This window comes from Phoxinus phoxinus (assembly GCF_949152265.1).
Source record: "Phoxinus phoxinus genome assembly, chromosome: 9".
NCBI lineage: Eukaryota > Metazoa > Chordata > Actinopteri > Cypriniformes > Leuciscidae > Phoxinus > Phoxinus phoxinus.
The window spans coordinates 4,709,900-4,728,345 of NC_136884.1; the positions used below are offsets into that span (position 1 = coordinate 4,709,900).

At 38.5% G+C, this 18,446-nt stretch overlaps 1 protein-coding gene across 1 annotated transcript in view; it reads right to left on the minus strand.

Moving 5' to 3' along the window:
* The window catches only part of cdk17 (cyclin dependent kinase 17), a 47,788-nt gene that overhangs the window by 14,432 nt on the left and 14,910 nt on the right, over positions 1–18,446 (minus strand). Inside the window, exons 2-3 of the mRNA XM_079624371.1 lie at positions 8,324–8,472; positions 1,885–2,049 (exon numbers count right to left, since the gene is read on the minus strand). Of these exons, the coding sequence (XP_079480497.1) occupies positions 1,885–2,049; positions 8,324–8,450 (292 nt within the window). The 5' untranslated portion in view covers positions 8,451–8,472. The remainder of the gene's footprint in view (positions 1–1,884; positions 2,050–8,323; positions 8,473–18,446) is intronic.

The following is an 18,446-nucleotide window of genomic DNA, read 5'->3' on the forward strand; positions in this document are numbered from 1 at the left end:
AGGTTAAGGGTAGGTTTAGGGTAAGGGTTAGGTACTTAGTTGTGATGGGTAAGGTTAGGGTAAACTGCTAGAGATTGCATTGTGTCAATGAATGTCCTCATAAAGATAGATGTACAAGAGTGTGTGTGTGTGTGTGTGTGTGTGTGTGTGTGTGTGTGTGTGTGTGTGTGTAGTTGCAGGTTTGAGTGTGTGCAGTTGCAGGTAATGTGTCCTATTTTTTTTTCTGACACACCGCAAGGTAACGAGTTGCTCTGGCAGATCACCCCATTTCCCTCCGTTCACTCTCCCTTTCCCGTCTTTCATCTCTCTCTACCTCCTCCTCTCAACATCACAAGCGCTGTGTGCTCTTTCATTCCGTCAAGCCCGAGACAACCTCACTAGTAATTTTTAGGCATATCATCATCAGTCTGCGGCACGCACCCTATCGCTCCGGCTTCCGCTTTCCTCCCGCCGTCTTTTAACGGATGCCGTGAAAGTCTAGAAAGAGCAGTGTTCTGCTTTTCCACAAAAAAAAGTGTGGCACGGAAAAATCTTGCAAGAACGAAAGTGGGTCAAACTCTTATAAACTCCAGACTGTCTTGGGCTGCCTGACATCACTCCAGCCTGGAATGCATCCCATTCAAGGGAATGCAAGCTGATCATTTATCAAACACATTTACATGACAGCTTACAAATTCCTCAATCTGTGCCAAATAAACAAGCGATTGCTCTCTGACGTCGCTGTTGGTGGATGAGAATCCGGGAACGGACACGTCTGGACTTGTGTCTGAGATGCTGGCAAATTATAACCTCACGCATGGGAAGCACCATGCATGAACACACACTCACTCCGAGAGCAGCCCGGACGGAACTGTTCAACTGTGACACACACTTCTTGCACGGTCGCCTCCCACTAACCTTCCTCTGACTCACTTCCTGCCAGTGTGAGCGTGTTCGGTGTGTGTGTGAACACCCACTCGCGCAGTTGCACACATGCACACTGGGGTCAGACGTGACTGCTCCCATGACAACAGGGAGAAAAGGTTGATCGACCCATATTCATCACACCAAAATTCGGCAGACCTGCATTTTTTTACATGGCAGATCATTAATATAATGTGTGTTGTCTAATACACACTTTCAGAGAGAAGACATGCTTGCTGGCAGTCAACCAGAAGTAACCAATGAACTGAAAGTGGGTGGCATATTTGGGATTGGTTGAAGGTGAGTACGACCTGAGTCACGAATGCTTCACACACACCATGATTCACATACACACCATCATTAACAAACGTAAAGGTTTGAGGCAAATATGTGAATCATTAGTACTTGTAGTTGTTGCTATACAGCACTTCATCAGGCCGGCAATTATATTAAAAAGTATGTTTAATATACTTTTTTTTTTTTTGCCATGAATTGTAAATGAATAAAAACTCTCAAATGAATTATGAAAAAGTGAAACATTAAAATGTTTAAATGATAATTGAACAATTAAACTCTAACTAAGGAAATACAAATAAAATTAAATTATTAACATTTTGTTAAAAGTAACTGTTATATTAAAATATAAAATAAAGTAATAAATTATAATAATTATTATTAAATAGTTGAAGTAATAATAATAATCATTTTAATAATGAATAGAGAAATAAAAAAAAGTTTAGATTAAAATTATAACTAAATAATATAATAAATATAATACAAAGATAACATTTTATTAAAAAAATTGTAAAAAAAAAATAAAAATAAAAGTTAACAAAAACATATAGGCTATACTGTATAATTTATAATATATACATACTTTATAGTGTATGTGTGTGTGTGTGTAAATACTATATATCTTTAAACGGCGACTCTTCCAATCAGCCTGTACGTGTGTGCGCGCGTGTGTGTGTGGTCACTCACCGAGGCGGCTGCCGTTTCGAGGCATGGCCATGAAGGACCCCAGACTGCCCCCGATGACACTGTGCGGTCGGCGCAGAGGAGGCTTCTTAAAGGAGCCCGTGTACTGGTGCAAGAACGAGTGCATGCTGTGGGAGGAGGGCGGCCGGCCATTCCTCACGATGGGCTCTGAAATAACAACAAGACACACACAGCATCAGTATAATTGCATGAATAGATTTATATAGTGTGAGGCGGTGCATACTGCATTAAAATTAATTCTTTACTACCTGAGGTCACACTGAGGTCAAAGGGAAGCTTCAGCAATAAAGGGAAACCGGCAACTATCTAGAAACTGGTGATGTCTTGACATTCACCCATACCTTTCACTTCCCATCAAGCTGAGTGATGCTGGGAAGACAACACCTGCTGTGCTTTTCACTTTTAATCGAAAGGCAAGCCAATCATTGCAAAGGTGTTGCTATGGCAATGTATAAACCAACAGGAAAGCAGCTGGAGTCATTTGAGCCAATCAACACAGGGCATGAAAAAGCATCAATCAAACAAATTCTGACAATCGACACTCAAGTATAAAAGTTAATCAAAATTGCAACATATCAACCAATAGAAGCATAGCTGCCATTATAAACCAACTATTTGACACCCATGTGAATTTTAGATTTAAAAAAATGCACTGCATATATTAATATTTAATCAAGGTCTGTAGAGGTTATATGACCATCACACTGTGTGTGTGTGTGTGTGTGTGTGTGTGTGTGTGTACTCCGACCCCACCTGTCCCCCTCCCACCTGTCTCTGCTCACACCACCTGTCCAGTCAACCAACCCCTCCTTGAGCGCACGCGCACACACACACACACGCATTGGTATTGCATTACATAAGGAGATAAAGTGCTGCTCTCTGGGACGTCGTAATCTAAAAGTCATTCTTCCCCAGCATGTTCAGACATTCAAACACACAAATAGCGAGGCTCTGTGTCTTCAAACAACCCAAGCTAATGCATCTTATATTTAACCCGCCCAACGTCCTCTGAAACTGCATCCGCCTAGTTCACATTTGACCCCTGGATCATATTAAGCATTAAGATCCTGAATTCTGGATTAGGGTACTAATGGATTCCCTAAAATACATTCATTTTTTGTTGTGTTCCAAAGTTAGCTTATTATGAAAAAAATTGAATATTGATTAAATTGATTAGTTAAAAACATTCACAACTTAACAAAAAAAAATATTTTAGTAACTTTTTTATAAAGCCGTACAGTATAATATAGAGAAAAGTATATGTGAAGTAAAGGGACCTATTAAATTGTATAACAATTCTAGATCCAATTTGATTAATATATGAACATTATGAATTTTAAGAAATTCTGAAATTCTTTAGGATTTATGAAATAAAGACCTGGTATAAAACATGTTTTTTTTATATAAAAACTTTATGAATTAAAAATTAATATTTGAATTTATTAGACGTTTTAAAATTTGTTCAGTGTAGTATAGTGTATTAAAACAAATATATATATATTCAAATTAAGACTAAATAAACCCATTTTACTTCTAACATGATTGAAGTGAAGTGTGAAGTGACTAGTAAAGTGAAAATGGAAGTGTGAAGTGAAAAGTGGAGTGAAAAGTGAAGTGTGTGAAGTGAAATGTGAAGAGAAGAGAAGTAAAGTAAAGTGAAAGACTTAAAAAAAAATAGGCTAGATGTTATCCTCTGTGATCTGACTGAATTGTGAAAACTGGTCTCTTTATAAAGTTTGGAGGGGGATTGGAGGGTTTGATGATGTCAGCATAAATGAAAATACATTTTTTATAGGCAGAGCAAGTAATTACATTGTGATGAAAGATAACGAAGGCAATCTTTTTTTTCTTTGCAATAACATGTAATGATAAATAGTTCCCCAGCAGATCAATAGGATCAATTATGATTTCATGTCGACTTTAAACAGTGTTGTTCTCAGACTGTGTGTTTGGATGCCTGCACATGAAATGCTGATGGTGTGTATCCTCATTTATTCAGAGAGCGTTCTCTATTTCGCTGTGGTCGCCCTCCTCTCTCTCATATCTTCCCACACCACAGCTGTGTCTCTCATTACAACAGGCCTTTCAACCTGCTTACTAAGGGGAATCCAACAAAACACCAGGCTCACACACACACCTCACAACACGGCCCAGCTCAGTGTGGCGCAGGTCTGAACCATCCGACCCCATGTGTGTAAAGTTCCACTCACAGACCAGCTGCACACCGGGACCGTATTTCCATACAAGCATCATGGAAACTCCGGAATGTTCCACGGCCAACGCCATGGTAACGCTCCACAGGTCGGGCCGTGACGATATGTCATGCTGTCAGATGCAGGAGCGTCCCACCAACAGCATCAGTGGGTGTGGAGTTAAGACAAAATAGTGGAATTTGGACATGCGTGAACACCACAAACACAGCTATTTTTCCCAATACTGAGAAAATATGATAATTTTTTCACATGCATGGCACAAGTACATTAAATGTAAACGTCTATCCTGTCTTGTTGCTAAGCAACAGCACTCCTGGGGAGAATACTTCATGTCAGCAGACGCTCTTGGGCCCAAAGCAAGGTTGGGTCTACGGTTGCTGTGCCGACAGTCTCCGGTGACGGGCTCTTTGTGCAGCACCCTAACATCCATTCCTGGTGCCAAAACAAATCACAGGCACACATAAATCCACTCGATTTCTTCATTATTGAGACAAAGGATATCTTCAGAGAGAGAGAGAGAGAGTTCGAAATTTTTCGAGGAACTATAGAGCCCAAATAAACAAAACCACACGCATGACTAAAGCACAAGTTTAGCCCGGCAGATGACTGTCCTGTTCTGGACCAGACCACAAACAGACAAAAAACAAAGACTGTCTGAAAAATTTGAGGAAGCATTACAAAACAAAAAACAAAAACATCTATCCCTTTTTTCATGTAGTATTCATGTCTCTCCTTTGGGCAAAATACTAATACTATAATATTGATCATTATTAATAATACCAAACAATACAATCAATGTATAAGGATTAACAGACCAGTAGCTGATAATTAAAGTTAGTCATGTTAATTTGACATAAATTTAGTATAATTAATAAAATAAATATGCATGTATACACACACACACACACACACACACACACACATATATATATATATAAATTATGTTGCTGACTGCATCTATGATTCCATATTAAAAAGTTTGATCTGAAATCTAAAAGCATTGTACTTGTTTTCCGAACAGTCTTCAACGTTAATGAGACAAAAATCTCCATTCGTCTACTCTCATTTCCAGATTGCATGCATATCTTTCCTGAGGCTAAAGTGAGACTATAAATCAAATGGCTCATTTAATGTAGAATTAACCCAGAACTTTTACATTTTTCAATTAAATGATTATTTCAGGTGTCCTAACAAAACAAAACAAAATATATATATAACAGGAGTTATTTTTAATTAAAGGTTGTTATTCACTTAAAATACTGATAATTAAATAAAACGGACATGAGCTGACATCTAACACCCATCACGGTGCATAATATTCCTCCAGATGGCCTGCAGGGAATGAGGATTTAGCTAGAAGTTAGATACCCTATCTAATGTGCGGATTAAAGGAAAGAGAAGAGAGTGGCATAAGATCCTTACGTAACGGGTCTTCATAAAACATTCATCAGTCTGACTAAAAAAAAAAAAACGGCTGGGTCAACAACACTGCCATTCCCCACATTCAACACACAGACCTAAAAACAGCCACACTGTGAAAGCGTGTATGCATAGCTGAGTGGGCATATCTAGACCGTAGTGCACATATCAGTGCAAGTGTACTGGTGAACGAGTGCAACATTCATGGGAAGAAAAGAAACAAAGCATTCCCTGAATGTTAGTGTTAACCTGAGGATTGTGTTGTGATGGTTTAAGGGCACGATTGAGCGAGGATGTTGTTACTGCCGTCAGGCCACTGCGGACACCATAAATGTTACTGTTAATTCAAAGATTTACACACAGGCTCAGTGCCAATCCTATTAAGTTGTCTGGATGACTACACAGCTAGCTTCTGACGCAGCAAAAAAAAAAATGTTTATAAGTGACTAAATAGAAATGTGCACGCTAGCATATACAAATAGTTTTCTCAGATGAAGCTAATGCTCACGGTTGATTTTGATTTAATTTATGGTAAAATATAAGTAGAAGCAATAAGTAGCATATTATTTTTATAAAAATAATATGTAGCAATGCAAATATTCTCATGAACAAAAAAACAGCACTCACTTGAGGTTGAGTTTAACCTCAAAGCATTCAGGGACTGCCTATACTTGAGAAGAGCGTGCAATGCTACTTTATATTTTGGTTAAAATGAGACATGCGATAACGCAGCATGTCCTTAGTTGTGAATTAATGCACCTAATGCCTACAAATGCAGTCTAGGAAGGGTTTTGACAACACATTCTCATGGCACTTCGTAACTTATGTTTTGGAGAATTGGTGGCTAACCTTGGACGCGAGTAAACCTGTGGAGACCTCCGAAAACAAAATTAGGAGCCTTTAAAACAGCATAATAGGGGCACTTTAAAACCCAAATCTGATAAGGATGTGGAACGTCCATCCGGTCTTGAAATTTGTGCTTTTAATGCGTGTGGTTACGGTTTTCATGCATGCATCACGGGCGCTCTGGGGACAGAAGGTAAGCAGGAACGCACACCACACTGACTTCCAGTTTACAGAGTCTCACTGTACAGTCTGTGTGATTCTAGTCCATCCTTCAGATTTGCCTAAACAAGGCAACAGAGCTAATTTAGCCCATCTCTCACAAGCTGTCACATGCTCCCTTCCTCTCATTCTCCTCACAGGGGTGTCATTGCTGTTACGTAATTACTAGCTAGCTGACATACAAGAGAGAGGAGAAGAAAGAACACTTTAAGGAAGAGGACAGTGAGTGTTTTGCTTGGTTCTTTACCATTCAACTGAAATTGCATTGCTTTAGGCATTCAGGCTGACTGGAAGAATGACAGCAGAGCTTTCTCATATCAGTCCTGGCTCGCTCAGCACTGATTATGGTCACAAAAATGGCACAGACTTCAGTTATGACAGATCAGGGTGACAGAATGACAGCTTTCAAGTCAGCTTGAAACGGCTGTGTCAGGGTAACTAACCCGCGCTAACGTGGTCAATACAGGTGACCCAGAGAAAATAAAATACTCTGGGTGTAAATACTGTGAACAAAAGAGAAACTACTCATTTGAAATAAAATTCAACAAGTATTGCTCAGCATCAGCATTTGTGGCATAATGTTACATCTGTCATTTCTCTCAAGACACTTACAGTGGAAGTAAACGGGACAATCCAATCCGCAAACAATAAAATACTCAGACAAACAATGTGTGTGCTAAAGGCGAATTTAAAGGGTAAATAAAATCATTTTCTGTGTAAAGTTCAAATTTTACAACTTTGTTTGACAATGTAAAGCCTAAAGCCCTAAAACGACTGTAAAAAAATAATCACTGTAAAAATAGACACGATAAAACAAAACAGAAAATAAATAGTTTTATCCTCCAAAGATTTTCCCTGTTTACTTCCATTGTAAGTACCAATGTTGGCCTTTTTTAAAATAAAACTAGGACATTTTTGTGTTAATAATCATTAAGCAAAAAATGCTGTTGATTGAGTTTAACTTGACTTCCCCTAACATACTTTTTTTTTTTTTAAAGGGAGAATACAGTATCCAAAGGGAATAGAGAAGTAATATAAGAGTTCACAAAAACAAAAGCATGACAGTTTGTGTTTTACACTCCAGCATGACTTGGCTTATATTGAACCAGGAGTAGTCATGAAACAACTAAGTACACACATCAAGTTATTTTAAGAGATTCAATTAAATGCCCCAGATTTATTCCTATACATTTTAGAAAGAAATACAGGGGACCAGTCACTACCCAAGTGAAAATATCAGGGGTCAGGCCAAAGTAAACATGCAGCCGTCTTTACATTGCTACAAAAATGCAGAATATTTGTGGTCTTCAAATATTAGTGTAGCGATATATGTGTTGACAAAGCAATAAATAAGGGAAGCAATTCTGAAAGATGATAATGTGGATTTTTAAAAAAAAATGAAAGCAAAATGAGCGCAACAAAGTTTTTCTACATTGCAGTATCTGACAAAAGGGTACGTTACCTCAGAAAATGAACTTTACTAAAATAGTTTAGCTACAAAATCTGATAATCAGTTTATAGAGCCCCTGCGTCCTGATTCTTAACACAGGAGGCCCTTTTTTCCGCTCCCGTGGACCTTTTCCAGGTTTCCAGAGCTCTTATTCCACAAGCTAATCAAAATACTAATAAATCAGTCTCTAATCTGGACTACTAACAGTGACCCTGCACATATACTATACCGTAGACACAGCAAGCGATATGAAAGGCGCAGCGCACACACTCACCGCTGTCCTTGCTGCTGTTCTCCTCGATGGTCATCTGTTCCGCCAGCTCCGAGAGAGACTCATCGATCGTCTGGCTTCCACGCAGGGTGAGTGACAAACGTCTCTTAAACCTCTTCATCCTCTCCATGGGCCACTGTGGCAGGGGGGGCCTGTGAGAACACACACACACACACAGTGTTAATCATCATCGGCCTGCGAATATCTGCAGGTTATGCGGCATGCAGACTTTACTATATAATAAATAAAAAAAGAATACAAATGTATTATTAAGTTCAGTGGCATTGTGGGTTAAGCACAGACTAAAAAGAAGAATATGCGTTACATAGAGGGAGTAAATCATGCTTTTCACTTCGACAAAGTTTTTGAGTACTTTGCATTTGTTTTGTTGGTTTAGGCTAGTTCATGGAAATGACCATTTAAGTCAAAATTGGAGTTGTGCAGCTTTAAGTGCATGACAATTAAAATTTACTGTACTTCTCTTCCAGGAAAACAGACCAAAATAGTGATGACTCGTCTAGTACGCACAAGTGTACTCCAATAAAATGTTCACTAAAAAGAGAACACCCCTAATGCTGGTTTCTGGCTAGTAGCAAAAGAAAATAACAGCTTGCCAGTGCATCTTCGGCAGGAATACTTATACTTTACCTATTTACATACGATTTGTGGAATTAAAGTCTTTATTGCATTTTTACCAAGCTTTGACATACTGGCTATTTTTCAGAGCCCTTCAATACTTCCCACCTCAACTTACTGTTGGGGAAAAAATGCTTGTCAAACGATTGCACGGAGTCTTAAGAATAAAGATCAATGTGGAGGCCTCGTTCTGCAGTGCATATTTGTAAGTTCCAGTGGGATAGTTCGTTTTTGATGTACACAGCAGGACATTAAGACGTAAGTATAAATGAAAAAAAAAAGCCTCATTAATAATAAAAAGCCTTTTAATCAAATATTCATGAGACTGTATTTTGTTTTTATAGGCACTTCAACACACGGTTGTGCATTATTAAAACACACACTCCCACATGCGCCATAATTCCCTTTATACCAATGCATTTTCTTAAAATAAATGACAGCAATGAGACATGCAATAAATAAATAAAAAGATACAGTTCTGATTAAATGAGAGTTTGAAGGCAAAGGTAGTCTGAATGTAAACATTTCAGAAATTATGCAAAAATAAATATTATCCAATATTACATTTATTTAAAAATAAATTGAAATAAACATGTATAAATAATAAATAAATAGAAATGCATTTAGAATATATCTTAAATTAATAAATGCATTTAAAAATACATTTTGTTATCATCTTAGTCTAATATTGGTGTTGCCATTTTATAAAAGCAATAAACTACTAGAGGGCATGCATAATGGTGATTTTAACAAGATTAAATGTGCAAAATAACACCCCTTAAACATACAATCACTCATGCATGGATTCTCTAAAGACTTTTTAAAACACCTTTAATGTGTGTGTGTGGTGTGCTAGTGTATTTCTCTCAATACATGCTGACTTTGCACCGTTTTAGGCAGGAAACACCTTGCTATGGGAGGCAGCGGGACTCTTTCTGTCTATTGTATTGCCAACGTCAGACTACACACACACAAATTCACAAAGCGAGGAACAAATGAAACCTCCAAGGTTCTTCTAGTCTACCAAAAGCACAGCACATACTGATAACATTCGGCCCCTATGAAGAGCCGGGTCACTGTAATCATAAACAGAGACGCAAAAAAGACTATCAGGTTATAGTGCGATGGCTTTTCTCATGTGGTGTCTGATTTCAGGACGCTGCAAAGTGGGAAATGTGCATGCAAAGATCACACTACAGGAAACGGCCGGTCAGAGCATCTGTGATTGGTCCCTCTCGAATACAATCACGCATACACGCCATCTGTCCATCTGACACAGACTAAAGGAAGGAGGGGTAACCGAGCCCCCATATGAGGGATTAGACGACTGGTACTGGCCGATATAGACCCGACAGACAGTATAATGTGCACGCTGACAGAGCACATCTTCTCAAACAGCTGGTATCTCATTCTGCTACGTAGGGCAGCAGGGTCCAGACACACCCAGAGGCCACAAGCGTGTGTTTTCATGGGCTTGTGTTTGAACAGTTGGCATTCCTGTGTCAGACCTGCTAGGACAGGGCACAACCAGCCTGAACACACACACACACAGACACACACTTTAACACTCTGCAAAATCACCATCCTGTTCACATGCAAAAGTGATGCATGCAATGTCAGGCTTTGGCTGAGTCTACATTCATCTGGACAGTGGATACATCTGAAAACTGCATTTTCATTTCAAAACACTTAGTCCAAACTAGCATTTTCCAAAAGTTTCTCATCCAGACTGAAAAAGCTTACCGTAAATCATCTTACTGCATATGCGTAAAACCAAATAAAAGCTCATTGCAATGATACCGAGAGTTCAGACAAAGTTCTCCCTGTATTCTTCAGCCTTGATCATTTTATCATCAAAATATTTTGCACTCAAAATTATTCCATGCATGTTCTAAAACGCAATTGCTCTCATGCTTTTACGCAGAAAGGCAATGATCGGTCATCTTTTAAGGGATGTAATTCAAGTGAACAGCACATAGCTGGCACATGTTGGTATAACAAAAGATATCTACAGATACAATACATGACTAAAAGTGTCATATTTTTCAAATAAATCCGGTTTCATAGTCCGCACTACAATTCGAAAACGCCATTTTCAAATTTATTCACTTTGGACAGTGTCTTCAAATAGCTATGGACAAAACAGTGTTTCAGTGTGAACAGAAGGCCAAAACAAGTTTATGAATACATTTATTCAGATTAATGTAGACGTAGCCTTTAATGTTGGCCTACAGGGACTTTACGGCGAGCCTTTACTACTCGTTTTCAGTCTAGCTCATAAAAAAAAAAAAAACTACAAACGCATCGCTAAGTGGGCATACAGGCCTTTTTCTTGTTTTTTTCTCTTGGTTTGCACACGTCCTTTTTCAGTGGAGGACACAGACACTGTTGTTTCAGTGACACACTGCATTCTTGGCCAATGAGCGAAGAGCATTGAGGACAGTGTTGTCTATTGTCACCCCGCCCCCTCCCGTCATTAACCCCTCGGTCTGGAGCAACATCCGTCTCCAGACAGCAGCTCTCCGGGATCACGCTGATAGGAAAGTGGGCTGCTGGAGGGGGGAAGAGTAGGCCTCAAAAATATGCAAATATGGCTAGAGCTCGTTTAATATGCATGTTGTGGGTGGGGCATGTGGTCTATGGTGATTTAATAAAGTGTAATCATATTTTTGTTGAAAATGAGGCTGTAAGGCCCTAAGTCACAAGTCAGTTTTTTATCCGCATGACATCGATGTTCAAAAGGTGGAGGTCGGTAAGATTTTTAAATGTTATTTTAAATGTTCTTTTAAATGTAATTTTAAATGTTAAATTATTTGGTCAAAAACACAGTAAACTGAAAAAATGTGAGATACTATTACAAATGAAATAAACGGTTTACTATTTAAATATATTTTAAAATGTAATTTATTCCTGTGATGGAACATCATAACTCAAAGTGTCACATGATCCTTCAGAGAACCATTTCTTATTATCAATTTTGAAAACAGTTGTGCTGCTTAATATTTGGAGGAAACAGTGATAAATCTTTACGGTCATTGATCAATTTAATGTGTCAATGCTAAATGAAAGTATTAATATTTTTTCAGATCTCAAACTTTTGAATGGTAGCATATTAAAACTAAAAATCTGGTTTTCTATATTGACGTATAAACCTGAGTCAAAGCAACGCTCACAGTCACAATGCTGTACAGTGTTTTGGTTACTTACTGACCAAAGTCAAAAGAACCAAACTCCCAAGTCTCCATAAATGTTTACATGAACTTTAAAAGTTAGACTAAACCAATAATTGGTCTAATCTAAGTCAATTATTTAGTCCAAATGAAATAATGAGCAATAATAGTACTGATTGACTTAGCAAATATTAATAACAGCAAGTTCAAGATCTACATATAGACAAAATAATCCATTAGAAAAGCACAGCTTGTCAGAAACGGGTGAATGTACAGAGACAATTGCATAAACTTGTTAAAAACTATGTTAAGAACGACGTCTTAAAAAAGGTAGATCGGTATAATATGAATTGGAAAAGTTAGACTGGTTGCACCTTTGTTAACTTCTAGTTTGTCAAGTTATGGAACTGACTTAGTTATGACCGAAGAAAATATTTAGACGACTAACTTTAGTCTAAGCAGTTTATGCAACTGGCCACTGCTGTTCTGCTATTGTCTCTTTTGCTCTTTTCATCTTTCTGTGTTGCCGTAGTTTTACAGTCGTCCAATCATAAACGAGTATGTGAATCAAACGCCGGGAGAGAATCTGTTTACATCCCCCGGGCCAGGATTAGCCCACCTCTTCTGTACATGCTCCTCTTGAGAGATAAGGGGTCTTTGTGTGGCAATGAGAGGGCGCATTACCCACACCATAACAAAACCCTCATGTGCCTCGTGCGGGCTAGGGGAGGCACGGCCCGGGAGAAGAGAATACATCACAAACTCACAGTGGCACAAACACAAGCACTCACACAAACCAGCAGAGCTTGCAAACAAACACTTTTCACCCAATAACACAGACACAAAACACATGCAGCACCGAGGACTGCTGCTGAATTCTGGGACGACCCTGCAGCCGGGTGGCACCACAAACCGAGGGTAATTACACCAGGGGTCCGTTCTTCGTACGTCGCTAACTCTCTTAGCTGGATTTGATTGTTGGCGATTTGGCATGATCTTGGATTGTTTGGTTCTTCGACGCTCATCCTGGACTTGCTGTCATAGCAACAGGTGCGCAATCTTAAACCTGCTCGCGAGCAGGCTTATTTCATGTTAACAGGATTAGATCCCGGCTTTATAAGCGGAGGTGATCCGGGAAGTCCTTTAGCGCAGCGCGATAGCGTACTTTTAGAGAGATATAGTTTTTCTCATGACTCGTGAGTGTCATTTGTATCATTAATTTGTTGGAACAACACATTTAATGTCGGAGTCGGCTTTAACAACAGCACAAACTGTGTGCATTTCCCTGAGATTCTTTGCGAGTGATACGGTGAACTTGGTGAAAAGTGCTGCCTGTCGTGCCATTCACAAAGTTTACCTCGCGCTCAAGCTTTTTTTTAGGGGTTTTTATGGTTTTTCCAGACCCAATTAAGGTTGTAAAGCAGATTTTTTTTTTTTTTTTTTTTTGCCAATGCAGGTACATTATATTTTTTTAATGAAGATCATGCAATCATGACTTAGCCAATAAGTATGATTTACAGTAGCCTTTGTGTCAGGCTTCACTAACGTGATTGATGCCACAGACTGTAGCTACACACGTTCCCATCAAGGCCTCAATGAAGAGGATTTTGTGAACAGTGTAAATGTGCAGGTAAGTTACTATTACAATTCTAAATATATCATATTAGTAATATTATAAAAATAAAAAAAATAAAAAAAGGAATGGAATCAAAAAGTATGCAGTTGACTGACTAAAATGTCTTGGCAGTGTGTGACACTATATATCAGTCACATAGTCACATGTAGCACATTATTTGAACATGGAAACGGAAAATATAAATATCAAGCACACTGTATTACATAGGCTACACGTATTCTGAGCCTAACATAACTATTTTTTTTTTTCATTATGTAGGTGATTACAACATGCTTGGAGACACAGGGGCTATACCTGCACTTCTGCAGGCAGTATTTTATGACCCCATTCCCTGACCCACAACCCGGACAATGGAGCTCTAGCCAGGACAAGGGCACAGTTTTGAGAGTAAAAGTATGAGGGTTGCACCTGACAGGGACTGTGACATTATTACATGTGCCGTATTACACATCAGAAAGGAGAGGATCCCTGTGGTGGAGGTGCAGCCTGATGATGACCTCCAGCCTGATGATCTCCAGCCTGATGATGACCTCCACCAGTGCACTTGGACGGACCTAGTAGCAGAGCGGCACGGGATATAATTGTGGGACACCATTTTTAAAATTCACTAAATGTTTAATAAAAGACAAGACAAATATGCTTAGTTCCTTTTTTATTTCAATTATGCTTTGTAAAGAAAAGCCAATGATCAAGCCATCTTTTGCCTGCAATAAGAGATATTATGCAAGGTCAGCAATAGTACTCTGTGTTCTTTTAGAGAGATATTTTTACATTAGCCTACATGCAGTGTTCACTTTCATAAAGTAAAGCAATTCAGGCTTTAGACCAGCCATTTGGATAATAGGCCTACTTAATTTAATGCAGCAACAAATTATTTTACAGTGTACTAAGATAATTAAAAGCTCATTTACCAGTAATGAAGCTGTTGCTGCTACTGGTCCCTGCTGTGGGTCTAAGGAAGAGCTGCCCCAGAGATGCCCACCACAATAGGGTCAATTCACATTCAACCCAAGGGCCAGCCCTTCTGTCGGGGAGTAAGTGACCACCACCTGTTTTTTATTAAACTTTTTATAGCCTTTTTCTTGGTTGCTGCACATGAACAACACATGCACATCATTTAACGGTGTATTTTTAAAAGAGACCAAGAACAGTATAAGTAGCTTAGTAAAGATTACCATTTTCACTTTTACTTGTTCCAATGTTCTAGTGGGTGGTGGCTCTGACATTACAATGAACAAAGTAATTATGAAATTAAATTAAAATACAAAAATGTATATACTGTAACAAGTGATAGAAACATTTAACATGGTCCCCACTATTGAATTTAATTTGTTTGCTACTATTTGCCAGCCCCATCTCCTGGCTTTTACAGACTTTGATGTGTTCCCTGGCGTTTTCATTAAACATTAAAATTTCGCATAAACTTCGACTACTAGCTTTTGCTCTGCTGCGGAGAAAAACTGTGCGTGCTCTTTGGCCACGGTGAGCAGCCAATAGCAGCGTTGCTGATCAATGTTTCTACTATCGATACATATCCCCTTTTAAACCAGCGCATGCACGCGCAATTATCTCAGATAACTCAATCCAGCTATACTAATCATAACCGGCTGGTGTGTTCGAAGAACCCAATTAGCCAGATCATGATTAGGCCGATTATATCATCTTGGATGTCTCATTTGATCTCGGATGTTTTAAGCAACGTACGAAGAACGGACCCCAGGAAGGCCAGACATCAAACATCACACCAGCCAAGAGGCATCAAACAGCAAGCTAATTAACCACAGCCTGGAGAGACAGAAACTGGGTTAGCCAGCTAAACAGACGCACTAAGATACACAAAAACATTAAACCGCACTGTGTGTGTTGCAGAAACCTCCAATTAGGGGTGTCGCAATATAATGGTATTGCTGTGATATTTCAATATAATTATTGTGTTAATTAAAGGTAGGGTAGGCAATTTCTGAGTGGCTAGCAATAGCAACCTAGCTCTGAAAGCATACGCTCCCACCCTCCCTTCAGAGCGTTTCCAAAGCCACGGCGCCTCCAAATCATTCGGATAAAAACTTATGGATTATTGTGTTTACTTTAAATATATTAAGACAGCAGTATTCTTTTATATTTTTATCCAAAATAGGGTGATGTGAACATTATAGAGCACAAAACTCTCAGATGTAATTGATGTTTCATTCATACTCGACACTGGAGGGCGACTCTCCCGCAGTAAGTCCATATGCGAGACTCATGATGAGTAATAAGTTCGAGGAAATCCCTAATATGGACAAAGACATCCAGCGATCGCTGTAGCTGAATAAAACGCAAAGAGACATTTCGACTGATTTAGAGAATTAACACACCATTATGACAGTATTATTATTATCGGTGTTCAAGCAATCTCGGGTATGTTCATAAGGATAATGTAAGTTTGACATATTACTTTATACTATAGAATTCAATACAGAGATAAAGGCTATAATTTCTGTTTAACTGATTGTTTTCTATGATTTTTTAAATTTTTTATTCTATAGATATCACAATATATTGTTATCGTGAATTCTTTTGGCCACAATAACAATAACAGTGAAAAATCTGATATCATGACAGCCCTACCTCAAATCAAACAGAGATTTGATTCAAATCTTAATAAAAAAAAATCTATTTTACTTTTCTAAGCAATTGGACTCGACTCAAATCCACTCGGAATAATAGCGACTGCACAGCATTGTAAATCGAGATAGATAATTTTGTCAGTTTTTAATTTTGAGCTACTTTCAATGTCATGTGTAGATTTTTATTCGCTATTCTTAAAAAAAGAAAAGAAATCAATGCTTAAGCAAGGATTCATTCAATTGATCAAAAAAGTAAACAGTAAAAGACATTTATAATGTTATAAAATATTTCTTTTTTTAATGAATACTTCTCTTTTGAACTTAATATTTATTAAAGAATCCTGGAAAATGGTACAAAAAAAAGTCAATATCATTTGGATGTTTTTTCTGTGGGTCGTTTTCAAAATGTAAATTGTTTTTATTTATTTAATTATGCGTTTGTGGTATTATACAAACTCTATGAAAATAGCCTTAGAAAGAAAAAGAAGTCTGTAATTTTCTTTTCCATAAAGCCTGAAAAAATAAGCCCTGATATTATTTGCATCCAATATCAGACTGATAATAATTAAAAAAATAAATATCAATATTTGTTCATACTGATATGGTCATGCATCCTAAAGTAAAAATCCCCCAAATTCAACATAAATTGTCTTTATTTACGTAGAACCCCCTTCAAAATCTACCGAAAATTTGAACCTTATATCACTAATATATCAAAAGTGAAGTCTGGAAAGCACAGCTCAAATCTTCAAATGAACATCGGAGGAATCTCGGGTGAGATTGGCATTTTTGATTCTCTTTCTATCTCTTCCCACATAGACACAAACAAAAAGTCCATTCCCATTGCCATAGCAACAGTCTTTCCTGGGACTTCTCAGCATCTTCTTTCTCACAGATCAGAATCTGTAATTTACCCCTTCGCACGCCCAAAGACAGAGTGAGAGAAAGATGGAGCTGGTGACGGAGTGGGTGAGCAAGTACAAAACAGAAGAGAGCGAATGAGAGAGAGAGGGAGACATAGAAGAAGCAGAATGATGTCTTTGTGTTTGACTACAAAGCATGAGATCTCCACGGCAACTCTGCTCGTCTGCGCCAAACTGCAGGCAAGTGAGACTAAAATGACAAAAAAAGGGCAAACGAGAGAGAGAGGAAGATAAAGAGAGACAGCTAGCAAGCTTAACAGCGAGTGAAATTAGGCATATTACACGCATGACTGTACAAGCGGCTTCATAACCATCCGTTTGAATCAAGCAGGACTTTAATACCAGGAGAAAGCCATCTGTTAACAACTAAAATAAACGTGAACTTCACCTCTGAAAGCACGGCTCTAGTTCAGATACTGACATCAGTTTGTATCAAGGCCTGTTGACGTGTTTGCTTTGAGCTGTGGCGTGTTAGCATGCATTAGCACATCTGCCCTCTGTCCAACACAGGACATCAAAGATGCATCATCACCGCCATTTACCTAGCGTTACGTAATTAGAGAAAGGACAGATCTGGCAGTCCTGAGGTTCTTTCATCTGCACGTCCACTCGACGATGCTTAAAGCACTTCAGGGTGTCATTAGCACGCTCTTCAAAATCACTCTCGCCCCCCTCCAGCAGCAAAGATGAAGCATGTAAAGCCCAATGTTCATGTGATGATGGCTGATGGGAAGATGGACGGAATAAATGCATTTATACAGAGGACTGCCAGCAGGGCACAATGACAAAGGCTAAAGACGCATGTTTTTGTGCGTGAGAGAAGAAGAAGTGCTGGTGAACATAAATTAACCATTTAATATGGAAGAAAATCTCCAGTAGTTTCGATCAGGTGTGGTTTGTTTTCACGTAGTCAGACTTTATGGACTTAAGATTATTAAGGTGGAAGTGTTTTAACATAAAACTACAAGTTTGGGATCAATAAGGCCCTGTTTACACCTGGTATTAGGATGCATTTTGGTCGATCGGATCACAAGATGTTTTTCCGTCATCTCCTTCCATGTTCACATGTAAATTGCGTGAGCTTATTTCGTCCATTAGATCGAAAGATCTAAAAAAGCCCATACATTTACCCACCCATAGACCCTCCCCTCAAAG